This window comes from Fusarium oxysporum, chromosome VII (assembly GCF_013085055.1).
Source record: "Fusarium oxysporum Fo47 chromosome VII, complete sequence".
In the NCBI taxonomy this organism is placed as follows: domain Eukaryota; kingdom Fungi; phylum Ascomycota; class Sordariomycetes; order Hypocreales; family Nectriaceae; genus Fusarium; species Fusarium oxysporum.
In genome coordinates this window covers 2,231,281-2,258,398 of record NC_072846.1, presented here as the reverse complement: position 1 = coordinate 2,258,398, position 27,118 = coordinate 2,231,281, and the positions used below count along the sequence as shown (strand labels likewise).

Here is a 27,118-nt window from a genome sequence, read left to right as displayed (position 1 = left end):
CTATGACGAGCGTCAGGCCGAAGCTAAGGACTGGGTTGGCTAATGGGTGAAGAGATGACTGGCTCAAGGGTTTTACTCGTATCATACGCCTGTTTCTGGTGTTAGTTAATGCGTTGTGGAGATGACCTCATTCCGAGAAAATAGTCCATAGAACTTCCATATCCTTAGTTTTGTCCCAAGGAGCATGTCAATTATTGGACCAGTCTCTAACCTACGTACTTACAAGTCCACTTGACTTCATCGTTACACCATTCTATCCGGCCGAGTTACATATTGTACACTACCTAATAAAATGCTGACCCTGCATCCAACCACTCTTCACACTAGAGGCACTCTGAGGATGATGATCGGCCAACCTAGGCATGCTAGCTGATGCCAACGGGACTATAACTCCATCCTTGAGTATCTAGAGAAAGTAAACGGGTCATTCTTGCCTCTTGGCATCACCCACTTGATTCACTGTGCGGGACGAAGACAACCAGGGCAATTAGAAGGACTGTGCAAGCCTCCAGCTGCCATGAGGTCAGTGGACTGTCGGATCGTACCATTTGGCTTCAACAGAGGGTTCCCATTGAACCGGAGCTACTTTATATATACGAGGATTGGTATCGGGATAAGTAAGGTTTTTCGACTAAACAAACCTTAGATTAAGGATAGATAAAGTCACCTATTTAACTAAAGCCTAATTAGGAATAATATAGATGTATTAGCTCTTATAAAGAGAAAAAGGGTGTTTGATAAGCGAGCGTGACAGACAAGCGAGCGTGACACTACCCTATATACCCTAAAATCTAGTTTTGAAAACCTTATAAAAAGCGTAAACTAAGCCTATTGGCCAGTTTATCGGCCTGTTCGTTGCCGGGGATGTCGGTGTGTCCTGGCACCCAGCGTACCTGTGTGGCTCCATGCAAAGCTGCTAGTGCCTGAAACTCGAGAAAGACGTCCTGTGAGGAGTCGGAAGGTGTGCCTCGCAGGCATGTAGCAGCCGCAATATTGTCTAGGCAGATTATGATGTTTCGTGAAACTGATTCTTGTAGGTTTAGAGCGGCCTTCAAGCCCTGGAGTGCCCCTGTAGCTTCGGCATCGAAAACCTCTGCAGGTCCAAGGCGACCTGATCAGTGGAGAACGGAGAGACTGTCCTGATGAATAGTGAAGCCGTAGCTGGCAGCTCCCTGAGAGGACAGGGAGCCATCTGAGTATACGACTAGGGTTAGCGGGTCGAGTGACTGCACCCAACGGAGGAAAGCGTCGGCCGTTTCCTTCTTCGATGCTGTCTGCAACGGTGGCATTTGTTCTTGGTTGAAGCCTTGCTGGATGAGTTTCGGTCGCGCGCACGGCGCAAGGAGCTCATCTGTGCGTCGAAGACGTGTTCGGAAGCTACTTTCCGTCTGTGCTTGATATCTTCGTTTGATGAGGTCGTGGTAAGCAGGTTGGCTGGGCGGACGCGTTCGACTTGCCAGAGGGTGAGCCTCATCAAGCGATTTGAGCCGTGCAGAGAATCGGAGTCGTCGTGCTTCAAGGAGTTGCGCGACTGGCGGTATCCCACTTTCTCGGTGGAGAGCAGCAATAGGTGTTGTCTTCCAGACGGGAAGTATAGCTCTCATGGCCTGGTTCATGGCTTTGGCCATTCTCTGTATGAGATGTTGGTTGCTTGAAGGTAAGTCTTTAGTGGGTTGATTCCATCGCGGCCTGGATGTGCCTGGGTACCACGCCTCGGAGCCGTGGAGCAGCACGGGCTCGATACATGCTCTGACGGCACTTCGTACGGCGGCCGGCAGCGGGCCGTGTTTCGTGTTGGTGAGTCCTCGCAGATGGTAGGCCACGGCTTGCGCTTTCGCCGCCCACTTCTCTACATGGATTCGGAACGATAGCCTGCTGTCAAGCCAGATGCCCAGCCAGCGTAGGGCTAACTCGGGATGTTTCTCGATATCTCCGTGACGTACCGCTGGGGCGGCCCTGAGTTTGCTTCGAGAGAAGTGCATGACTTCGGTCTTCTTCGAGTCGAAGGAGACACCGTTCGTCGCTCCCCAGCGCACCATCTCGTCGATGGCCCCGGAAGCCATAGCCGTAGTTTCGTCTATTGTGTCGCCTATGGACAAGATAGCTGTGTCATCTGCATAGCCAAAGCGGCCTTGGGGGTTGCTCAATTGGTAGATAGGCTCTGTATAGAGCAGGAAAAGAATTGGCGATACAGGCGAGCCCTGAGGGAGGCCGCACTCGAGAGGAGAGGAGGATGTGAGGGTGTCTTGATATCTGACACGGGCCGATCGGCCACTCATGAAGGATCCAGTCCATCTAGCGAGATGGTCTGGCCATCCTTGTTCACGCAATCGCAGCACCAATCTGTTGCGCAAGACGGTGTCGAACGCGCCTTGGATGTCCATTGTGACCAGGGTGGCCACCTTTTTGCGAGCAAACGCCTCTTCGATATCATGGATCAGGGCGGTCACTAGGTCTGTTGCCGACCTTTTGGGGAGAGCACCAGCTTGTTGTGGGTGAAGGACGCTGTAGTGAATAGCTGCCCACGCTAGACGGCGTGCGATCAGCCGTTCTAGACCCTTGCCGAGGCAGGAGAGCAGAGAGATAGGTCGCCAAGCCCGTGCCGATGTGAGGTCTCGGCGTCCGGGTTTGGCGATCATGACTACTTCTGCCTCCTTAAACGGTTTTGGGTGGTGGCCTATAGACAGGCATCTCTCGAACAGGCGGCGGACGTGCGTCCCGATGATATGCCATACGGCTTTGAGGAGATCTACCGTGATGTTATCTGATCCTGGAGATGTATTGCCTGTATGGAGGGTCGCATACTGCGCCTCATCTAGCGAGATTTCGAGCAGGAATGGGATCGATCTAGGAAAGGAGACTGGTATCCAAGGGTTTTCGATGTCATCGTCTGCCGTTCGTCGTTCCAGTGTAGCTCGACGAAGTGCATTGGCCTTATCTAGTTGCGTTTCATAGACGACATCGCCGACCTGTAGCGGTGGTCGCTGGAAGGGTCCTGGGGACTTCAGCCACCGAACGGCTTTGAAAACAGCGCTGCTATCGGTGAAGCTATCAATGAGGTTTCGCCAGTATAGTCTCTTGGCTCGACGGATGACGCGGTGGAAGTCTCTTTTGGCGATCTGGACATCCTGGTTAAAGCCGAGAGGGTAGAGTCTTCTAATGGCACGGAATGACGCCGCGGCGCCGGCGCACTCCTCAGTCCACCAGGGAGCAGTACGTGCGCCCTTCCGTGTAGGCCGGCCAGCTGCCTTTGCTGCCGATGTTAGGAGATTCACGAGTGCAGAGGCAAGCTCATCTAGTTCCGCTGGTGTCGAGTCCACGAGAGGGATTCTTGTGGCCCCGAGCTCTACGATCTCGATAAATCGCTTGAGCTCGTCCTCTGTTGTCACCCGTATCTTGCCCGGTTGAATCGGGGCTGGCCTGATATCCGGGAGGGTTAAGCTGAGTGTGAAGTAGTCAGAGCTGGTAGCGAGATGGTCTTCAACAGTAGCTTCGGCCAGTGGCATATTAGTAAAGGCGAGGTCGATCGTGTTGCCGTATGGGTTTGTTGGGATGTCTACAGTGTTAAGTAGGTTCAAGTCGTATTCTGATGACCAGGCTGCGATTTCCTGGCCGCGGTTGGTAACATGGCCTGTCTGCCAGCTATGATGTCTGGCATTGAAGTCACCAGCAACGAGGCAGCGTCCTGGGACGGGCCATTCGCAGTGCTGGATAGCCACGCGTGTTGTTTCATACTGTTTCATATGAAACTGGAACAGTCCCTGGACCCGGATTCGTATGAAACAGTAACTCCCCCAGTTTCATATGTTTCAGTCGGTTTCATATGTTTCATATACGCCCGATGAGTCCCAAATATCTTAGTACTTAACCAAGACAATTTCGCAAACCAAATGCCTTCAACGCAGTTAGAAACTTGCTAATAGTAAATATGTGTCGCATATCACCACTAAGTTCGTGCGACTGGATATAAAACGCGACCCGTACTTTAGAGTCGTGTCTCCGGTTTCACATCCGGCTTGTCGCATCAATGACTCCAATCCTAACGACATGAGCTTAAATAGCTATGCCCGAACACATGGCTGTTCAATTTCATTTGTTCTTTTGTTAATCCTTATCAGTTGACTGGTGCCATCACTGATCCATGTGGAATTAATTGTCCGACAACATGTCATCAGCTTCGCCCGCTCCCTTGTTATCGGAGCCTTCTGATGAGCTCTTGGGGTCTGCTTCTCCTGGTTCTCCCGTTCCCGCGAAGCACACATTGGATCACTCTCTCTCTGATCGGGCTGGCAAGCGCGCCAAAGGCCGTACGAACAAAAGCACTTGGAACGAGGCGCGTGGCCCTTATGAAGAGAGAGGGGAGAAAGCTCGCGATACCTCATACCACGAAATTTGGTACTGCAAGCACTGCGACTCCACGAAAAAGCCTAATTCGATAACGACGAACCTGAGTCGAGCCCGCAAGCACCTGCGGGACTTTCATGGCATCCGGGTGATAGAGCATGTGGAAAGGTCGGATCTGAAGAAGCAGCAACATGGCACCATTACGGACTTGTTCGGAAGGCAGGAGGAACGTCAAGCCAGTCGAGACCTTACTGAGGAAAAATATTTGACAAACGCTATTAATATTCCTGCATTCGAGGAAGCACTTGCCAGGCTTCTTGCGGTTCGCAATATCGCCCACACATTCATCGAGTACCCCGAGTTTCATGCTGTTATACTCTCCTGCAACTATATGGCCCGGGACGTCCTCCTACGCAGCCGCAGAGCGGTGCCGAAGCTTCTCAAAAAGACTTTCGCTCAACACAAACAAGGGCTCGTCAAGAAGCTTCATAATTCTCTCTCATCTATGGTCCACTTCACCATTGACATGTGGACCTCATCGGAACAGAAGGCGGCATACCAGGCAATCGTGGTCCATTTTGTAGATTTGGAGACGAGAGGAGTCGCTCAAGCGTTGTTGTCACTGCGCGAGTTCAAAGGAAGCCACAACGGGAAATTGCAAGCCAAGGCTTTCCTGGAGGTTGTCGAAGAGTACGATCTCAGAGGAAAGGTTGGCTACTTTACGATGGATAACCACGACGCTAACGACACTATGCTTGACGATATCGCAAAAGAGATTGATGGTTTAGATCCGGTTGCCAGGCGACTACGCTGCAGTGGCCACATCATGAACCTTATCGTTCAAGCCTTCCTCTTTCGGAGTAAAGCAAAGGAGATTCAAGAGGATGAGAGAGAGGGGATTGATGAGGCGTATGAGCGGCTGTGCAGGCTATCCGAAAGAGAAGAAGGGGGCATTATTACGAAGGCACAAGCTACCGAGGAATGGCGGGAGTTTAGTGTTCTGGGGAAACTCCACAACTTGTGCATATATTCAAGGAGCTCTACCAGCATTTACAACGACTTCAAGGCCGAGATTGGCAGGGCCTTGCCGAGGGACAATGACGCACGTTGGAATTCATGGTTTCGCCTCATTGACGTGGCAATTGAGAATCGGGCAAAGTTCATGGATTGGATTCAAGAAAATCATGCCAAAATCGAGAAAGATGCACTGGACCACAACGACTGGAACGAACTAGGAGATATTCATGCGTTCTTACAAGTATTCCACCAGATCTCGGTGCGCCAAGGCCGGGAGAATACACTCGATGAAGTTCTCTCCCATATGGATTTCCTCCATCATCACTTCACGCGGACTAAAAACCGGGCTTTCAGTGGCCCACGCTTCTACGCGCGCTTTCACGTGGCTTGGCTAAAGTTCGAGAAGTATTACCAGCTTACCGAACAAGCCCCGGTGTACGTGGCCGGTATTCTCCTCCACCCAGCACTCCGAAAGAGCTATCTGAGTGAGCAGTGGAAGAGAAACCCAGCCTGGGTCAGCAATGCCGTGAAGGCTGTAAGGAAGATCTGGTCCACAGACTACAAGAGCTACCAGCTCCCAGATGAACAACAGGAGAAAGAGCAAGAACTCGATGAGTTTGATCGCTGGAGGCAGAAGGTGTACAGCACAGCGAGTGAGGTGAAGGATGAATTCGACCGCTTTATTTATGTAAGTAATTTGAAGTCTTCTAATGGCCTGGTTTTGATGATACTTCGCAGGGCTCACAGGTTGGGATTGGACAACAAACGGCCTTACAGTGGTGGCTTGAACCGACCCAGCGAGAGAATTTCCCCCTCCTCTGCCGTATGGCTATTGACATATTCTGCATCCCCCCCATGTCTACGGAAGCAGAGCGAATCTTCTCAGGCGCAAGACGGCAGGTTAGATGGGATAGAAGTAGCATGTCTGCCAAAATGGTAGAGGCATGTGAGTGCATTAAAAGTTGGATAAGTGTTCCAAAGGGAAAGAGCAGGCCGCTTCTTGCAGGGGTGTTTAGGGAAGCGGAGGATATCGACGCGGCGGTAAGGATACTCCAAGAAGATATAGAGATGAGTAAGGGGGCAGAAAGTGATGGCGAGCCTAGGGAATTGGTAGTGTAGGTAGGCAGACAGTGCCAAACATCTTTGGGGTACTTGGAGATAAGGTGTATATCGATGCCGAGTTTGTCAAAAAATTGGACTGCACCTGGATATTGTTTCGTATGAAACTGAAACTCCCCCCAGTTTCAGTTTCATAGCGTGGCTATCCAGCACTGGCTAACAATAAATACTCCTACGCAACGGACTGACAAACAATAGCGCACGTCCTCCTGCGCTGCCGCTAATACCGCCAACTCCGGAACCAGGAACTAGGATACCTCTAAGGACGGAACAATCTTCGGAAGATACTAAATGGGCGTAAAGCAGCTGCCAAGGCAATCAAGTTCATAGAACTAACCATATCCTTAGGCAATATCAGGATCAAGACTAACCAGACAAAGCAAAGCTCCAGAAGGAGACTATATGTACATAGTCGTTTAAATGACTACAACTGTGTAGGATAAATCAATCAGTAATGCTACTTAGCCTAATAAGTCGAAACTCTATTAAAGATTGTACCATCTATCTCGGACCTAAATGCCTCATCGGGAAATGCCCTGAGAATAGACTAAATCGTGACCTTCTGGGCCCCGCCGTCCAGCACATGTGGAGGCAACTGTCGGATATTGCTACTTCCTTTGCCATTTTCATTCCATTGTAGCCCAGATAGAGTCGTGAAGAACGGCTTCGGCGATCTTAGACGAAGGATACGAATTAGCATGGTAATCGATCATTACAATCTTTAGAATATTGGAAAATAATCTGAGAATGATGCTTTTATTTTTTATTTTTTTATTTTTGCAAGATGCGTAAATGCTCCTCAGCCTACTCTCATTGGGGAACCTTGGTGTTCTTAATTTAAATGCCCTAATTTTGATTGCTTAATTCCAATTCCCAAACACCAGTCCTGGCCCTAAGCGCCGTTGGTTCATTGTACTACCTATAGCCGTCGAGGACTTAGTGGGAGGCAGCGAGGCGGGTGACTGCAGGTGGTGGATATATCGCAGCCTTCGTGAAGGGATGATCATGGAGTCTTGTACAAGGCGAAGCTGCAGCGGTGGCGGCTGTAGTGTAAGTGTCCTCGACATCATATGCAAGAACAGGTGCCGATGTTGTTGCTGCCGCGGTGCAGGGGCTACAGAGCTCCATTTGAGGTTCGGGCGTGAGACAATAGAAAGGACTCGAGCATTTACGAGCGCAGCGTGTGAAGTCAGTGACAGTCTCGCCGAGACTACAGCGGCAGGTCTTGCACATCCGCTGAGCGATTACGATATGGCACATGCTGAAGTTGTTAGGAGAGAGTTGTGGTGTAGTTGTAGTAGAGGTAGATTCTGGACGAAGGTCAAGGTATAGAGGAAGCTCAGGCAGTTGCAGATGGCCTGGTGGTTTCGGGGAGGAAAAAAGAAAAGGCTAAGCGCCTGACTGTTTAGCTGACAATGAAGAATGTTAAGCATCCAGGGGCACAGCTGCAACGGTTGTTGAGGGAGGCTTAGATGCATCTGGCGAAGGTAAGAGATGTCAGGGAGCAATTGCTTTGCTAACCACCAGATAGCAAAGGCGAGCCTCGCAGACGGGCTTCCTGTTCTTTTCAACATTCTGCAAGATACCAAGATGCCGTGCAATTCAAAGTTGTCAAGGAGAAAATACGTAAAAGTGACTACTGGATGATGCAGATGGTGCTTTAAGGTCAGCTTCGGTAGGTAGGGAGAGGAAACTCTCGAGAGATTAAGTGTATATGACACTGTAAAGCCATCATATGTACGTTTTCAAAGGAAGATTGGGGCAGGGCAAATAACACAAGCAAGGACAACGGCGAGTCACGAAATGAATGGGGTGAAAGACCCACCGAACCGTTGGGCTTACTACGACGGGAGTGGCTAAAACCAGGTTGTCTGCCTAGAGAAGGTGGTTTGACTGAGATGAGGCGCGTATTGTCCGAAATATGTGCACATATACCAATTAAACACTAGATGGTACATTCATGACTAAGGATCTTTTTGGTATTCTACCAACCGTGAAGAGGTAAGGGAAAGTATCTCTTGAGACAAAACTTACGTTGAGGCTAATGCAAGAATTCACCTTTAGCCATGCAACCGCGATTAGGATGGACTTAATGCTGCATCATGATGTAAAATGCGCTTCTTGCATTAAATATTTAAAACAACACGCTCTTTAGATGTATGCTTTCCCCTTCTATATTTAAAATTTTCTATTGGCTTAGTGCGCAGGTCCAAGACAATTCTGATTTCGGTCTTCTCTTTACCTCAGCATCGGTCGGTACACAGGAATAAAATATTGCTTCGATGTAAGAGGATGCAGCTTAATACGTATGTGTATTATGCACGTGCCCTAATCGCGATCAAGCCTATGAAGCACTTCGCTGAGTCTAAAAGGAAAAAGAAAAAAGACCAGGAATAGGATAAATAAATGCATATTCTGACGACACGCATCCCCGGACGTTTCTTTCTCTCCTTCTCTTTCCATCGTCCACCGAAGCTCAATCGCGGGGAAGTTTCCCGACTGGATGGATCGATTGAGCTGGCCATAACGTGAGCTTGGCGCTTTGCCCACATCCCTACGTCATAGCTCGACACTCAAGCCGGGCAAGCAGTAAGAACGGATAATGTCGATGGTCTAACGAATCGGGTAATGTTGTTATGGTCACTATGATGATTTATTCCTTGGCTCGTGGAATCATTATAGCCTCATCTGTAACATATGGCGCAGAGCTAGCAGGCCCTTTTTACTTGCATCTACAGGAAACATTCTGTTTGCTATAGAACAATAAAGTCTAGCTCTTGACGTGATTCTTAGATTTAATCGACTTGTTCTAAGCCCCGCGAGGACTAGAAGGAACCATTTTCTGCACTTAAAGGGTAGAATAAGAAACAGGCAAGGGTTTGGACGAGACCTGACCCCCATACCGCAGCACTTCAGTGGAATGCTCGGTGTTGGGTAACTCGGGACCTTGGGAATGCGAATATGTATCTATGCAGCGTACTCTGTAGGATGTGTGTGGTTATGTTGCACCCTGGTGCTCTCTCGTCCTTGGGTTACTAGCCATTCCAACACCTAGTCGAAAAACACAACCAATCATCGTCAAGTTAACAAAGTATGATCGATTCATGCCAGCTGAGGGCAGAACAGAAGTTACCGCCCAACGAATTGAGTGTTCGATGCATGCTTATCTATCCCCTGAATTGTCGCAGGGCTCCCGCCAGGTCACTCCAGGGATTCTGCCCAATTAAAAAGCAAGAATAGAGGGTCCATTATTCCCTACCTAAATTAGCCTATGATAGATGTTCCAACAATATTTTGACAAATCGTGACATCACACTGCTCACCCCCAATTTGATTGATGCCTCAGGCCTCTTCTTCTTTAATTGAGACCTGTTCTTATTATTGCTGACGGGCGCCAAAGGCTTCTTTAAGCTTCTTGACCTTGGCTGCCCGACCCGCTGGCCCTGAAAAGCAACGTAATTGGCTTCTTTTTCCCCTTCGGACAAGTTTATCTTTATATTCTCCTCACGTACCTGTCAAGTAACAAGGGCCATGTGGGGTAAGGTACTTTTTTGAGACCTTTCGACAATTGAGGGGATATGTGTGTCACTGCTGCCTCGCAGCTGATCCCGCCTTTTTGATGAATGGCGAATTCCAGTTTGTATGAAGCACATGATCAACAACTTTAAGCTTGCGGGCCGATTGTCATGGTGAGGTCAGTAATGCATCATTCTAATCCCAACCCCCGACATTCTCGTCGACAAAGTAGCGACCAGGGGAGAAGCAGCCTCATCCTGGTGGGCTTTCACAGCTTTCAGCACACAGAGCTCTCTTGGTGCATTTGATTCAAGTTAGGAGTGCTCCTCGATACATCATCCAACAGCTCTCGCCACACCATCCCACGGTTCGATTTTCATCATGACATGTGGCTGTTGCAGCTCTCGTTCGATAACAGGTGCGGCGCAGTATCATAGCTAATTCGATGTGGTGCTCACACTGACGCTGTGACTGTTAATTGACGTGATTGAATGGCTGCTGTAAAACTTGATTTGTATGCGGCATGTGTCGGTAGAAGTAGTCAAAAATGTGGTGCGGGTTGCGATTTCGACAAAAGTATCAATTCATTCCATTCTTAGCCAACTTACACAGCGGCAATCAAAACAATACAAGGATACCCCCAAACCCTCTATTATCTGAAAGATACCCTTTTTTGATCTTGAAGGAGTTGAAGAGACGAAGACCACCGACAACAAAAAATAACAAAACATCACCATGTCCGAGACAAAGGATCTGTCATCTCAGGTTCAGGACACAACAAAAGACACAGCTTCCAAAGAGCAGGAATCCCCTGGTGCGTTCACAGTCCTCCAACCAAGTTTAGTGCTTATCGTCCCCATTGCAGTCAACCTTGAGTCAATCCCCAGGAGCGGAGCTGGCGTCGTGAATGATGCTGGAGATGTCCTAGATGACGCCGGCAACATTGTCGGCAAGATCGCCGACACCGATAACCTCAAGAACCTCGTAGGCAACACCGTCAACACCGCCGGTGATGTTGTCAGCTCTTCAGGCAATATCCTAGGCAAGACCCTGCCTATTGAACAAGAAAAGCCTGAGGAGGAGGACGACTCCCACGACGAGGAAAAGAGCGAATATACAACCCAGTCTAAAGACAAGAAGTCCGGCGGCCTGGGAGGCACCGTCGGTAGTGTCAGAGGAGCTGTCGGTGAAACAGCTAAAAATTTGGGCGAGACAGGCAGGGATGCCGCTGGCGGCGTAACTGACAGCCTCCGAGGCAAGTCAGACGCTACTTCTCAAGCCACCGACACAAAGACACCCGCAGAAACTCCCAAGGCACCTGATGTCAAGTCTGAGGGCCAGGACAAGGACCAGGACCAGAAGGATACCAGCCTCGAGGACCGTGACGTTCCCGCCGAAGGCGAGGATAAGCCCAAGGAGGTTGTTCCAGAGGAGGCTAAGGAAATAGCCGACAAGGCGAAAGATACCACCAAGGATGCCCTCGAAGACGCTAAAGATATCACTGAAGTAGCCAAGGACGATGTCACTTCCAAGGTCGACGAGCAAGACGTTCCCAAACCTGAGGACGTCGAGGATAAGCTTCAGGAGAAGACTGAGGGTGCTAAGGACGACGTCCCCAAGTCCGAGACTCCTGAGGTCCCTGAGGGTGATGTTCCTAAGTCTGAGGCTCCCGGTGACGAGACACCTAGCGGCGAAGCTCCCGGCGATGACGACGACATGTCTATGGCCTCTGGTGATGATCTAAAGTCTGTGATTCCCGGAGAGGAAGCTGCTGGCGTCACCGACGAGGTCAAGAGCAAGGCCACTGAAGGCGAGGAAGATACCGAGGGCAAGGCCGCTGAAGGAAAAGAGACAGCCGAAGGCAGAGTGCCCGAAGGTGAAGAGGCCACTGCCGACCTCACGGATGAGACCAAGGACAAGGCTGCCGAAGGCGAGGAGGCCGCTGGCGATCTCCCCGAGGATGTTGAAGGCAAGGCCGCCGAAGGAGAAGAGACAGCCGAAGGCAAGGTTGCTGAAGGCAAAGAAGTCGCTGGCGGCGTTGGCGAGGAGGCTAAGGACAAGGCTGCCGAAGGTGAAGAGGCTGCCAAAGAGCCTCTCGACTTCACCATCCTCAAGGGCACCACCGTCGACAAAGAGGGTAATCTCGTCAACGAGAAGGGTGACAAGCTCGGAAAGGTCGTCAAAGGAGAGCTCAAGCAGCTCGTCGGCCTCTATTCTGACGACCAAGGTATTATATGGGACAAGACCGGCAAGCAACTTGGCAAGGCCGAGCCCATCTCTGAGTGGGACCGCGAGCAGAAGGACTTCTCCATCCTCAGGGATACTACTGTTGATAATAACGGAAACCTCGTCAATGAGAAGGGCCACCTCATCGGACGTGTCACTGAAGGCGAGATCAAGCAACTTATTGGTCTCACTTCCGACGACCAGGGCACTATCTGGGACCGAACCGGCAAGCAAGTCGGAAAGGCTGAGCCTCTTCCCGAATGGGAGCGTGGTGAGCAGAAAGATTACAGCATCCTGAATGGCACTACTGTCGACAAGAACGGAAACCTCGTTAATGAGAAGGGCCACCTCTTTGGCAAGATTATCGAGGGTGAGATCAAGCAGCTCATCGGTCTCACTTCTGACGAACAGGGTACTATCTGGGACCGAACTGGCAAGGCCGTTGGTAAGGCTGAGCCTCTCCCTGAGTGGGAGCGTGGTGAGCAGAAGGACTTCTCCATCCTCAAGGATGCCGTTGTCTATAAGGAGGGCGGTCTTGTCAACGACCAAGGCGACACCATCGGCAAGGTGACTGAGGGTGAGATCCGACAGCTCATTGGTCTCAAGTCAGACGAGAACGGAAAGATCTGGAGAGACGGCAAGGTCGTCGGCCAGGCTGAGCCTCTCCCTGAGTGGGACCGCGTCCCAAAGAAGGACTACTCCATCCTTAAGGGCACCAAGGTCAACAAGGTCGGCAAGCTTGTGGGCTCCAACGGCACTGTTCTCGGTAAGGTTATCGAGGGTGACCTGAAGGAGCTTCTTGGCAAGCGATCCGATGAGAACGGTGACATCTGGAATGACTTCGGGGAGGTTATCGGTAAGGGCGAGCCTGTCTCCGTCGCAGAGCGCGAGGAGAAGTCATCTGCTCCCTTCGAGCACTTCCCTGGTGCCACCGTCGAGTCTGATGGCCGTGTCATGTACCAGGGCGAGCAGGTCGGTGAGGTCATCGAGGGTAACCCCAAGGAGCTCAAGGGTAGCCAGGTCGATGAGGATGGTGACATCCTCGACCGCCGTGGTAACACGATCGGTAAGGCCAAGCGCTGGGAGGCCCCTGAGGAGGAGCCCGAGAAGCCCATCGACAACTCTGCACTTGCTGGTAAGCGTGTCAACAAGGCCGGTAACCTCGTCAGCGAGTCTGGCGAGATCTACGGTCGTGTAATTGAAGGTGATGTCAAGAAGCTTGTCGGACGCATGTCTGACCGAGAGGGCAACATCCGAAGTGAGTCTGGCGACATCATTGGCAAGGCCGAGCTTGTTTCTGAAGGCGAGCGTGGTGGCAAGAAGGATGGTCCTTTCGCTGGGCTTAAGAACTGCATCGTCTCCAAGGATGGTAAGGTTGTGAACCAAGCTGGCGAGACTGTTGGACGACTTGTCATTGGAGATGCCAAGGCTTTGGTTGGACGTGCTGTCGATGATGATGGCGAGATTGTCGACTCAAACGGCAATGTCATTGGCAAGGCCGAGCGCTGGGAGGAGCCCGAGAAGGAGGAGAAGCACAACCCTCTTGCTGGCCTCAAGGTGAACCGTGAGGGCAACGTTGTTGACGCTGATGGTAACATCATCGGTAAGCTTACCAGTGGTGAGCTCCTTGACTGCGCCGGCAAGGAGATTGATGAAGATGGTGATGTCTTCAACCAGAAGGGGAGCGTCATTGGTCACGTTTCTCTTCTCGAGGATATCCCCAAGGAGGAAGAGCCCGAGCCTGAGGGTGAGACTGAGGAAGAGCGCATCAAACGCGAGCAGGCCGAGGCCGATGAGAAGAAGCAGGCTGAGGAGGCGGAGAAGAACAAGAAGCTTGCCCAGTCGCTCGCTTACCAGATCGAGCAGACTCTGGAGCGACTCCGACCTATCTGCAAGTCCATCAAGGACAAGATTACCGCCGCTGAAGCTCAGAAGCCTGAGGACCGTGATGAGGAGGAACTTGTCCGACAGGTCAAGCCTCTGATCGAGGAAGGTGGTAAGATCTTGACTGAGACCAACGGTATCATCCGGGGTCTTGACCCAGATGGCCGTATCTCCCGCAACGCCAAGCAGAAGACTGCTGCTGGTGAAGCTACTCCTGAGGAAGCTCAACTTGCCAACCTTCTCAAGGAGCTCTCCACTGAGATCCAAACCACCATTGAGGAGGGTAAGCGCAAGCTCGAAGGTATGCCCCATGCCAAGAAGGAGATTAACCCTCTCTGGGCTCTTCTCGCAGAGCCTCTCTTCCAGATCGTCGCCGCTGTTGGTCTCCTGCTCAGCGGTGTACTTGGCCTTGTTGGCAAGCTTCTCGGTCCCATCCTGAGCCCTCTGGTAAGTCATGATCATTTGTTCTATAACGATTCGTTGATCATCCGGCTAACAATGTCTTCAGCTGAACGGTCTTGGTCTTGGTGGCCTCCTTGATGGTCTACTCGGAGGTCTTGGTCTCAAGAAGATCCTCAGTGGCCTTGGCCTTGGTGTTGTTGTCGGCACCGTCACTGGCAAGAAATAAGCAAAGCAACATGATTGATTAAAGATTGTCTTTCAATGAATTTTATCTTTTGTGAATTTTGGGAAAGTAATATGTACGATAGTTAGGAGTCATTGTTTTGTTTAGTTGTTGGTCTTCAGGAAGGACGGAAACTGTTTTATTATGTAACGTATGTGATCAGCGTGTCACGGACAAGAATGTGGCGCACTTTTCTCTGTATCTGATTAATTAAATTGACTTTGATTGCTATATTCGTCCCCAACTATCAATAACGACCTGACTGGTCTGTAGGCTTGGGGAAAGTGGACGATCAGCGAAACAGGATAACGTCGGATACGGGGAAACCGGCCACCCGCTTTTTGACCCAACCTCCCAATTAATGATATCTTAAAAAATTCACAACTCCACCAATTTTAATCGTATGAACTTGTAAAGTATACCAATCAATTCAGAATGACGAAATTCACTGAAGAAGACATGAGCGCTGCTCTTCAGATGGTTTCAGAAGGAGTTTCCATAAACAAAGCTGCAGCGGCTTATGGCATCAACCGTTCAACGCTCCAAGATAGAATTAAAGGTGCCACAATACCAAGACAAGCTCATGAACCTGAACAAAAGCTCTCAGCTGTTCAGGAAAGAAGATTACGAGACTGGATTATGGTCCAAGCTGACCTAGGGTGCCCTGTTTCGCACCAACAGGTCCGACACTTTGCAAACCAGATCGCAATACGCAACGGCTTCCCAGAAGGCGTCGGAAAACGCTGGTTACAGTCTTTTATGGACAGGAACAAAGAAGTGAAGACTTTACCGGGCAAGAGTATGGATTCTGACCGTTATAACGGAGCTTCTACTGAACTTATCAAGGCCTTCTTCATGTTATTGTCGATGCCGGCAGTTCGAATAGTCAAGCAGAAGAACAGATACAACGTCGACGAAGTTGGAATGATGGAAGGGATAGGACTGAACGGTTTATTCCTTGGTTGCAAGGACAAGAAGTCAGTACTTATTCGTCAGCCTGGTTCAAGGTCTTGGATCACAATTCTCGAGTGTATCTCGGCAACGGGGAAAGTCCTGAGACCTTTGGTGATCTTCAAAGGGAAAACGGTCCAACAACAACATTTTCCTGAGAAATTGGACTTCCTGGAAGACTGGGAATTCACCTGCAGTGAGAAGGGCTGGACAAATAATCATATTGCGTTGATTTGGCTGAAAACGGTGTTTATTCCGTCGACAAAGCCCGAGAATCCAAAAGAACCGCGTCTTCTAATTCTCGACGGTCACGGAAGTCATATGACTGAAGACTTCTTGTTTGAGTGTTATAATAATAACATATTCGTGCTTTTCCTTCCAGCACATGCTTCTCATGTCCTACAGCCGCTGGATGTTGCAGTCTTTGGACCGTTGAAGAGGGCATATCGAAAATTCCTCTCAGATCTTGCTTCTGTCGCAGATTCCAGTCATATCGGCAAGATCACCTTCCTATACACTTACGACAAAGCTCGGAAAGAAGCTATCACGAAGTTGAACGCCCTAGCCGGCTGGAAAGCAACCGGACTGTGGCCAGTTAATCTGGCGAAGGTCCTGATGAACCCGATGGTCACTCAGCCTCCTAAGACACCAGCTCCCGTTGTTACAGCTATTTCCCCGGCCAAAGGAAAGAATTCCCGTCTTCTTATGACGCCCCGATCATCTGTACAGCTTCGTCGGACCCTCCAGGCTGTCCCAGGCGTTGTCTCTGAAGACCCTGCTGTCAGGCTGCTTTTCCGTAAGATTGGCAGTCAATTAGACAGTCATAACTTTGAGATTGAACGCCAAAGAAGAGAAATCATGATAATGCAATTAGAAAAGGAGGAATATCTGCCGAAAAAGAGGAAGAACGTCATATATAATGGAAATGCCGAGTTCGCAAAGGTTCCAGCGATTTTAAAAGCTCGTGAACAGATGAGAAAAGTATTACAGCCACAAAGAACATCATATCGCATTAAAAAATTAAAACTCGAGGATCTTTGTACTCAGTTCCATCTGAATATTCACTGATAGATATTTTATTTAATATAAAAAATGTGGTGGTGTGTTTTTAATTGAGTTACAATCGCGATCTCATTTTTGGTGTTTTGCTGAGGGTGGCCGGTTTCTGGGGGTGGCCGATTTCCCCGTATCCGACGTTACTGTGTAGCTAAAAATAGCCTACCCTATAGTACTTAAATCCATAAATAAAATAACTAGCTAGAAACACCTTCCTTTGTCATCACACTTTCTTGGCATACAAGTGTTAAGAAAGTAGCCCTGTCTACACCTAAATCCTTAACAAGTGCACAACAAACGCCTCAATCTGCGCTTTGCGCAGTCTCAAGCCGCGGCGATGGATTCGTCTACGACGATCCTGCCCGCTGCCCCGGATCCCTTCGATTTGGGGATCCACACTCCCGTCAACCTGAAGCAAGGAGCCCGTGCAGCCCTCTTGCAGAACAGTCCGGCAGTCAACGGCACCATTGGTGTTTCACCTGGACCCGGTCGGATGGCCCAGACACCATCCTCACCACTCAACCCCGCCACCACCGCTGCAGCTATGGAAGGAGCTGAGCGTGCCAGCCCCGCATCGATTTTTGAACAAGGACCAATCTCTATCATCGAATCAGCCAATGATCTCGCGCGAGAACGCGTGGAAGAGTACAACACCAAGCTGATGGTTTTCCAGGCCTTCTGTGCCAAGTTTGAAGAAGCGGCCCAGCAATTCGCCACCGGACCGCAGCGACGTTTCGCTCAGCAATTCGCCGATAGTTTCCTCGGCATTTGGAAACGAAAGCTCTCCTGCTCCGGACCCGCGACCCCCAAGCCTACATACAGCAGCGTGGCCGCTGCCGTGCCTCCCACTGACCACGACCGTCTAACCCACGGACAACAACAACATGGACGCCGACAAATAGACCCACCTCATCGCCCCACCCCGGCAAGACCTCCGTGTCATCATCCGTCTAGAAGCCGAGGCTCCGGCCAGGGCCCACAGTGGCTATGCCATCCGGACTCTGATACGGGAAAAACTCGGCGCCGTCTCGGACAAGATTCGACAGGTGTTCCAGGTCCGATCTGGATGGGCCGTCCTGGCCGCCGATTCTGCAACACGCGACTTCCTCGTAGAAAAGCAGGCTGAGTGGGCCCCTGGACTGGGAGCTACAGCAGTAGAAACGAACAAGGAATGGTTCACCTATGTGATCTCAGACGTTCCTACAAGGCTGACTGACTTTTACGGAAATGAGGTGAATAGTGACAGCGTCGTTAGCGACGAGATAGAAATCCAGACTGGGCTCAAGCCCATTGATGTACGTACCGGAAGACAATTCTCGGATAACCCCTTGACCAAGGCCCTGCTTGTGTCTTTCCTGAAGCCCACAAAGAGATTCTGGTCGCTCTTTGGCAGCAGCACAGCCAGACTCGTCGACAAAACCGACCGACCCAGACAGTGTGAGACGTGCTGGGGCTACCACTTTGCCCGCAACTGTCACAGACAGCCAGTTTGCCGACGCTGTGGTGAGACCGGCCATCTTGTAGACGATTGCATCGCACGAGAACAGTGCATCAACTGCTTAGGCCCCCACCAGGCCAACTTCCGTAGGTGCCCAGCTCGGCCAAAGTCAGTGCACGGCGTGCTCCGCCGACTCACTAAAGAGCAACGAAAGCATGTTCGGACCGTAGGCGCGGAGACATACCGACAACGACACCCAGAACCACAGTCGGGATCGCATCAGGAAGCCCAGCAGGGCATGGCTGAGCGACAAAACGAGGATGTTACACCACAAGAACGACCGAACACTCGTGCTCCCAGCCCAGCTGTATCAGGAGCACCTTCGTGCATCATGGTAGCCACGACTCCTCATGCAGGCTATGAAGCAGAAGAAGAACCCGAACAGCCCAGACCAGGCTCACCGCGAAAGCGTCGAATCGTTCTCATCAATCGCTCTCATGACCAGGAATAGATATTCCCAAACACGAAAGAACGACAGGAAGCCGATCAGGATCTTCCAGGCCAACGTCGGCAAGATCCCTCCGGCCCACGACTGCGCTCTGGCGCTGGCCGACTCGGAACGATATGACGTTGTGCTCTTGCAAGAGCCGTGGACGGCTCATACAGAGACCCGCTCTCTAACCAAGACTCACCCTGCATACGACACATTTACGCCGGTCGACATGTGGAACAGCAATGATACTCGGCCTAGAGTCATGACATATGTCCGGCGAGACCCCAGACTTCTGGCTGACCAGATTCGACCCTTCCAGACTCGCGATATCCTTTGGCTCACGATCAACGGCATGACTGTAGTCAACGTCTATCGCCAGAACGACGAGAAAGACGCCCTGAACACGCTGCTTCGGTAGTCGGTCCCGGAACGCTGCTTTGTTGCTGGCGATTTCAATGCTAGACATCGTAGCTGGCAGACAGGCCAAGCTACGAACCGCGGCCAAGAGATAGCAGGATGGGTGTCTGAGAATGACCTCAGCCTTCTCAACACTTTAGATATCCCAACAAAGCCGTACGGCAACACAATCGATCTTGCCTTTACTAACCTACCACTTGCTGAAGCTATCGTCGAGGACCATCTCGCCACCAGCTCTGACCACTTCACGCTCAGCCTGACTTTCCCAGACGTCAGATCGACTCCGGTGCAGCCAGGCAAGATTCGAGTGACGACGGAAGACGAGCTTAAACGATTCGTCGAGATCGTAGAGCTTGGCGCTACAGGAATCCCCCTCACAGATTCGACCCCCGAGGAGCTGGACGAGCTTGCCTCTTCACTTGCGAGTCTACTAACATCAGCAGCAAAAGCGTCTGGGAGGCCCGCACGGAAAGGCGGACGTCCGGCTCCCTGGTGGACGGAGGAGTGCGCCGACGCCGCGGCTGCTTTTCGAGCCATCAGAAGAAGCTACCTGCTCGGCTTCAACCAGGATGTTCAGATCGCCAAAAGAGGCTTTCATCGGGTGGTCCGTCGGGCCAAGAGGCGCTATTGGCGTAACCTCATCGATGGTTTCTCCAGCAGTAGCGATGTTTTCAAAGCTGTCCGGTGGCTAAAGTCCCCAGGAGCCTTCCAGCCGCCACCTCTACAGGTCGATAACGTCGTGTACGAAAGCCAGATGGATAAAGCCAACGCACTCCGACAGGCCACGCTTGAACGAAGAACTGCGGAGGACGACATCGCAAACGCATGGGCGCCAGTATTCCCACCTAGATCGATCCCATTCTCTCCCGAAATCTCTCTGGAGGAGGCGCAATATGCGACTTGTCACACAGGCAATACATCCCCAGGGTCAGACAACATCACAGTTAAACTTCTTGAAGCAGTATGGCATGCCATCGGTACACACGTCCGCCGTCTCTTCGAAAGATGCCTTACCATGGGCCATCATCCAAAACCATTCAAGGAGGCGGAGGTGGTCATGATCGCGAAACCGGGACGGAGAGACCTTACCGAACCACGAGCATGGCGACCCATCTCACTGCTCTCCTGTCTTAGTAAGGGACTAGAACGACTGATCGCGCGCCGCCTAGCATGGGCAGCCGTTCACTACAGTGTCCTTCATCCGCAGCAAGCTGGGGCGCTCCCCAAGAGGTCGGCAACAAACTTGGTAACTGATCTGGTCCATGATATTGAAGAAGCGTTTGCACGCAAGAAGGTGGCGACTCTAGTCACAATGGACGTCCAAGGTGCTTTCGACACCGTCATGCGCAACAGGCTCGTCCTGCGTCTTCGTGAGCAAGGCTGGCCTAATCATCTGGCTCGCTGGGCCGGCTCCTTCATGGGCGGCCGGTCGGCGCGTGTCAGGTACCAAGACACAGTCACGCCCTCTTCTCCCCTTCAGTGCGGCCTCCCTCAGGGGTCGCCGGTATCGCCAATCCTCTTCTGCTTTACACTGAGCCAATCTATCGATTAGGGAACCCTCAGGGTCGCTTCGGCTATGCAGACGACACGGCCATCCTGTCCATAGGCGACACAGTAGACGAGACTTCTGCCATGGCATCTAGATCCATCGCCGAGATGGTGCGATGGGGCGCGGAGAATGGCGTGTCCTTCGACACGAAGAAGACCGAAGTCATGCATTTCTCCCGCAGCAAACTCAGGACTGCGCCGGCAGTACGCCACGGCGATGTCGAGAAATACCCTGAACCAGCTCTACGCTGGCTTGGTATCTGGTTGGATAGCAGACTATCTTTTCGACTTCATGTCGAAAAGTGGGCGGCCAAAGCAAAGGCAGTGGCTTATCATTTGCGGGGGCTCACCAACACGGTACACGGCCCTCTACCGAGCGCCGTGCGAGGCGCCGTCAGAGCATGTGTCGAGCCAGTGCTGCTCCACGGCTCCGAGGCGTGGTACCCGGGCACATCCAGGCCACGGTGGAACCAGCCTACGAAAGACATACCATCAAGAAACCAGCATCTTATACAGAGAATGACCAAAACCATGAACCAGGCCATGAGAGCCATACTCCCCGTCTGGAAGACGACACCCATCACTATCCTCCACCGAGAAAGCGGGATACCGCCAGTCGACCAACTACTCGAAGCACGGCGACTTAGGTTATCCGCGCGGCTCAAGTCGCTCGATGAGGCTCACCCTCTGGCGAGCCGGACACGCTCGCCTAGCCAACCTACTTACCATGACCTCATCAAACGAAAATATCAAGTACAGATAGAAAACGGTTTCAGGACACGTCTTCGACGCACAGACGAACTCCTCGCACCCTGTACGCGACCGAAGCTCGTTCGGCGTCGCTTCCAACAAGAACAAATGCTACCGCTGCAGGCAGCATCAAAGGAGAAAACAGCTAGCGCTTTTCTCCGCTGGGTTCAGTCACTCGACCCGCTCACCTTGGTTGTATACTCGGATGGCTCTTTGTCCGCGGAACGCGTTGCCAGCTACGGCTTCACCATTCATCAGCACAATATACCCATCTTTGACGGATCAGGCCGCCTTGGGCCTGCTGAGGTCTTTGACGCTGAAGCCACTGGAGCATTAGAGGGCTTAAAAGCCGCCCTGAACCTGCGAGAATCAGCGTCCCAAAACATATTCATCTGCCTAGACAACCTCGCGGCTGCCACATGCCTGCGAGGTACTCCATCCGACTCCTCTCAAGACGTCTTTCTCGAGTTCCAGGCTTTAGCGGCATCGCATGGAGCCACACAGGTTCGCTGGGTACCAGGACACACTAACATCCCCGGCAACGAACAGGCCGACAAACTGGCAAAAGCAGCATCATCGCTACCCGAGCCCGAAGGTGCTCAACCTACACTGGCTTACCTCCGAAGGATTGCAAGACAACAACCGAAAGAAGCATTCGAAGCATGGTGGTCCACCTCCGCTCCTGAGCAGGACAAGAGACTCAATCTCAAGGCCACCACAGGCTGCCCGCCGGAGCTCTCGCTCCCACGTGCAGCGTTGCACCATCTGCTGGCAGCGAGGTCTCTCCACGGAGACTTCGCCGCATACCACGAAAGATTTAACCACGTCGGTGCACGTCTGGTCTGCTCATGTGGCCGACGCAAAGCACCGGATCACATCTTCTACTGCAGAAAGGTACCGCCACGTCATCGGATGAGGCTGGCACCCTCACTGAATGCAGCAGTCAATCTAGCAATAGGAAAAGACTTCACCAAGTTCATCGACCTGTCCAAAGACACCGCGTTCTTTGGAAAAACATGCCCTCGTCATTAGGCGACGACGACCAGAGAAGCACCTGCGACTCTCTCTCCCTCTCTTTTCACATCTCTTTTGTACACATTTTCTTCCTTACTTTGTCTTTCTCTCACCTGTTCTCGACCAGATGAAGGGCGCGCATCACTACGGTTGGAAGGTGTTGCGTCGAGATCTGCTTTTTTGCTCTGTTTGAACGCACAGGTCAACCCTGACCTCTCCAACCATCGTAGATATATATATATGTATTTCTTCAGATCATTTTCCAAGATGCCAATGGTTGAACAGACGCTACCCCATGCCGTTCTCCTTCTACCAGCCTCCTGATTGTTCAGCCATTGTAATGATAGAATATTCGTCATCACGCTAGGTCGTGTCCTTCGTCAAAGATTGTCGTCGCTTTCTATAAATCGCATGCCTACTATTTTCACCAGTATTGCGTCTAATTGGAACAGTGATCGTGTGGTTGAGGTTGCTGGCATTGCCTTTTGTCTCCCAGGCCTTGGGTATAACGATGGGCTTCGTTAGTGATGTACTCCTGGATAAGAGTGCAGTCGCAGTCGGCGTGTTGAAGGAGCTTCATCTTAAGGTTATAAACCTGAAGAGTCAGGTTTGTCACGCAGGTTGACAAGTCGCGATTAATCTGCTCCATGTCCTTCTCGGTAGACTTGAGTTTCCTCTCATCTTCTTTCTTCCTGGCGCGAAGCTTATTTGACGCGGTTCGATTCCTCTCCTGAACTTTTCTGGTATATATGTTATTATTAAAAGACGGAGACGAAAGGTTCACCGCTGCAGCCTCGTCGATACTGCCACGCTTTTTCGTATCCCCGTGAACTTCTGCTGCTGCTTTTGCTGTTGCGTGCTTGGAGGAACCGCGCCTCGATGACTTTGCCGGGGCGCACTCGGTGTGGTCGGGTTTTCGTTTCTGCATGCCCGACAGCGTTGAAGAGCGTCCTCGATCGTCCGAATTGCTAGGGGATTTTTCAGGGCTCGTTAACTCGGAAGTTCGTGGTGGTATGGGATACTCCTGGGAGAAGATAGAGCCGGTTAAATTGGTTGAGGCAGGAGTATATGCGTAGTTGAAAACGAAATCCTCGATTTCGTGTTCATGCTGGGAGTTGCCGCCAGCGGTTTCAGACGGGCCTGGGAAGCTGGGCTGTTCAGCGGTCCAATATTGCTCCCACTCAGGATGAGGCCTGGTGCCAAAGTTGTCAATCGCTGGCGGTTCGTACATGAGATCGATTGGTGGAGCGGCGCTTTGAGCCATGGCGAAGCCTGGGAGATGCCCGTTTACGGGTTTAGCGTAAGCACGGAACGATCACGAAGGGAGGCGGTGTTAGACCAAGCGAAGGTCATACTCCTTGCACCTAAATATATGAATTGGCCTCGACGTGACTTGCTGATATCTTCGGGAGTGAGCTGGGTAGAGACGTTGATGTAAGATGATCCGCTCGAGTAAAGGGAAGAAGCGAAAGAGACTTTAAATGATCTCGGCGGAAATAAAAAAGGAAAGAAGCAATGGCAGAATGACGATTGTAGCATATGGTTAAGCAGCAAGCCACTTTAAAAGTGACGTTAATTAGAGGAGCTTAGGTTGCAGGGAGGGGGGATCGGCCGGAGGAGAAGGAGCGGGCAAGTGCAGCTAGACGGCCAGGACATGCTGGACGATCTGCTGGGGAACATGTCATGGGAGGCGCCCACAATGGAGCGATTGGTTTACAGGACCGTTGCAACCATGCGATCGACGTTATGTCGAAGTGAGTACAGATCTAAGACGTTTAGTATAAGAGGTGATTTTAAGCGCCGTAGTATATAAAGTGTACCAGGGTATTGGCCCCTGAAGCCCTGCTATATATCCGCACCACGCTGCGTACCACAAGCTAATCTAAATCAATAAATACGAGATTTGGGGGGCATAAACAAAGAACTCAATATGAGCTGTAAACGGAGGCTGGGACGAAGAAAACCGCCTCAAAAGAAGTGACGCGCAAATTCAAGCGAATGACGCCTGAAGAGAGCTAGTTTTTGAGACAACGGAGGTTTTCTTCCGAGACCCAGGGTTGGCGACAAGGGGAAGGCAATTATCCCTTTGAGCGATACAGCCCTTCGGCGGGGTCACGACAGGTGTAGGACCAATCAAAATTGATACGACTAACGGTACTTCTCCCCACATACTAATTTGTATAATGGGACAAGTCCCAGCAGTTTTGATTGTTACAAAGAGCTACCTTACCACGATCTTTTACGTTGAGAGGGATGAAGCTGTGGCCGGCGGCTTCTTCGGGCGGGTTAATTATTATTCCGGCGGTGCCTAGGCCCCTTTGCTGTGTATGTATGTAAAAGCTATGATTATTGAAGTCAAATCCCTTCAATTGTATTTCATCAAGAATCGGTAGGGAACTCATCGTTTCAATAGATATCAATTAGCATGAGTTTTTGGTGGTGTTTTGCAAAAAATTGAATATCTCACGAACTTCCTGTACCCCGCACGTACTAACCTTGTGACTAAGCAAAGTGGGGCGAGTGACCTCCTGAAGGGCTGTACCGCTCCAAAGGGATAGGCACTTGACAGCTTCAGCTGCTGAAGATAGGATGCTGAACACTTGGAGATGGTATTGGTTGGCCTTCAAGCAGGTCTGTCAAGCAGAGTCAAGCAAACGGGGCTAGAAAAGTAAGAACTGGAAGAGCAGTAGGGCTTTCTTTTGTGTAGAATGGACGAAAAGCGGGGAATACGTGAATAGCTTAGCGTAGCCACAGGCCCTATGAGGTCCGTTCTCCCGGGCGTAATAAATACTACTACTACTACTCGGGTAGGGCCTTGAGACCGGCCCCCCTTAGCCTAACCCATTCCACCTGTGGTGCCAGAGGGTCAGGCACGGGGGGTACGTTGACTAGGCACAGGGACGGTTGACTGAGGAAATCTAAGATACCTCTTTTTCTTAGGTCTTTCCTTATTATCAGAAGTATCCTTCATCTCCAAATTTCCCCGCATATATCACGTGACTTTGACATATTAACGGTACTTCTTTTTCCTAGGCCTTGCCTTACTATTAGATGTATCTTAAATTTCCTCAGTCAACCGAACCTTTTCCTAGTCACCGTACCCCCCGTGCTTGAGGCACGGTCACTGGTGACTGAATGAAAAGCACGGGGGGCCGGTCTCTAGGCCCTACCCGAGTACTACTAGGCACTTGGCACGTATAAAAGAGAATAACGACAGGGTCCAACAAGGCTTTTGTTGGGTCGGCCCACAGTAAAGAGCCAAGAACGGCTTGGGATGTGAGATAGTAAGTGGGCCTTCCCCTGAGTGATTTACTGATTAGACTCCGTCACCTTTGATTCGTAGGATACATCCGGTGGCTGCGGTAAGATCGACCAACGGCAAGTTCGATATCGGATTATTTAGCGGAGACGGAAGATACATTAGGAAAAAAGGCCGGCAGAACACATCAGTAAAACAATCAGTATGCTGTCTTCAGGGGTAAGATCAGAAAGCCGTGTCTTGTCTAAAGCTATATAACTCGTTAAATAAAGGATTGTCGACTGGAAGTTGGAGAATTGATATGTGGCCCTACAAGATTGGTAGTCTAGAACAGCCCTCTGAGAAGCTCTACGGATACAACGCTTCTCTAGTGGCATCTCTTTGACTGCGCGAAGGCTCCCACACGGTACCAGTCTCCACTACTAGGTCACTATCTAAGTCGCTCGCTAGCTTGGTGGCAATGTGTTAGTCCAGTATCTCGATTTGGGTGAGGGTAGAGAGATACTGATCGTAGTTGGCTAAGATCCCTGTAAGATACCCAATGGGAGCCTTCGCGCAGTCAAAGAGATATTGATGTCTTTTGAGGCTTGGGGTGAAAAGGGCATAGTCTCGATTTGAGTGAAATGTTGGCACTGTGAGAACCGTCTTGACACATAGCCTACGATTCTTGCACCTTCTTATTTAATTGGCCAGTCAAGGCACGGGATAGCCCAGCGTTTCTATTGGTGTTCCTACAGCTTTGTTGTCCAATAAGAGGCCTCGGAGAGGTTCTCCGTTTACGGGTTAAAGTTCTGACATCACATTGCGGGGTCGCTCGCTCTGACTTCCTACTATAGCAAGGGCGATACGGATTGACTCCTAGGGGACACTTGCGAAAATCTCTATTCAGAAGAATTGTTGTCGGTTGGGAGGAAATTCGTGGTGGAGACTGCCCATCATGGCGGATCCAATAGGGGCCGAGATCGTGGTCAGGATGATGCCCCCTTTTTGACGTCAAAGCGATCGAGTCGAGTGGTGAGGCCATCGAGCAAAGTCCGAGACACGGCGCGACAATTGGAAGACACCGCTAAAGAAACGCGAAAATTACCCGGCAGACGACGCGAAGTGTACCGACCGAAGAACAGATTGACCGACTGACCAAAACCCGAAGGAGTAGCGGTAGCGGAAACGACAGCGGAAGTAGCGATGGAAGGGCAATGCTGCAGAAGGCCCTGGATTTCCTGGTAGAGTCGCGCAGAGAGACCAAACGGTTGCAGGGAGCGCTGAAGGAACAGATGGAGATGACAAGGGAACTCACAGAAGTCGTTGCAAAACAGGAACAGACAATGCACGAGATGGGCAAGCAGATGGTCAAGATCAAGAAAAATATGGCTGAGAAACTACAACGAGTCCGTGAGCAGCTTGAGACCATCGTGTTTAATGCAGCGGAAGAACCCCAACGGTCGTACGCTGGTGTCATAC

The 27,118-nt window shown here is 51.0% G+C and overlaps 3 protein-coding genes across 3 annotated transcripts; 1 reads left to right on the top strand and 2 right to left on the bottom strand.

The window, feature by feature from the left end:
• Positions 1-7,416: 7,416 nt before the first annotated feature.
• Positions 7,417-7,740, bottom strand: FOBCDRAFT_241880 (uncharacterized protein; the record flags this gene model as incomplete). The annotated part of the gene is made up of 1 exon (XM_054705825.1): positions 7,417-7,740. One exon carries the CDS (start codon positions 7,738-7,740, stop codon positions 7,417-7,419), a length of 324 nt encoding a protein of 107 aa, XP_054561800.1.
• A 2,991-nt stretch (positions 7,741-10,731) lies between these two features.
• FOBCDRAFT_296034 (uncharacterized protein) lies at positions 10,732-14,734 on the top strand (the record flags this gene model as incomplete). Its single annotated transcript, XM_031195490.2, has 2 exons — positions 10,732-14,553; positions 14,615-14,734. The coding sequence occupies 2 exons, from the start codon at positions 10,732-10,734 to the stop codon at positions 14,732-14,734; spliced, it is 3,942 nt and encodes a 1,313-aa protein (XP_031028554.2).
• An 8,103-nt stretch (positions 14,735-22,837) lies between these two features.
• FOBCDRAFT_276944 (uncharacterized protein) lies at positions 22,838-23,662 on the bottom strand (the record flags this gene model as incomplete). Its single annotated transcript, XM_054705823.1, has 1 exon — positions 22,838-23,662. One exon carries the CDS (start codon positions 23,660-23,662, stop codon positions 22,838-22,840), a length of 825 nt encoding a protein of 274 aa, XP_054561798.1.
• Positions 23,663-27,118: the final 3,456 nt, after the last annotated feature.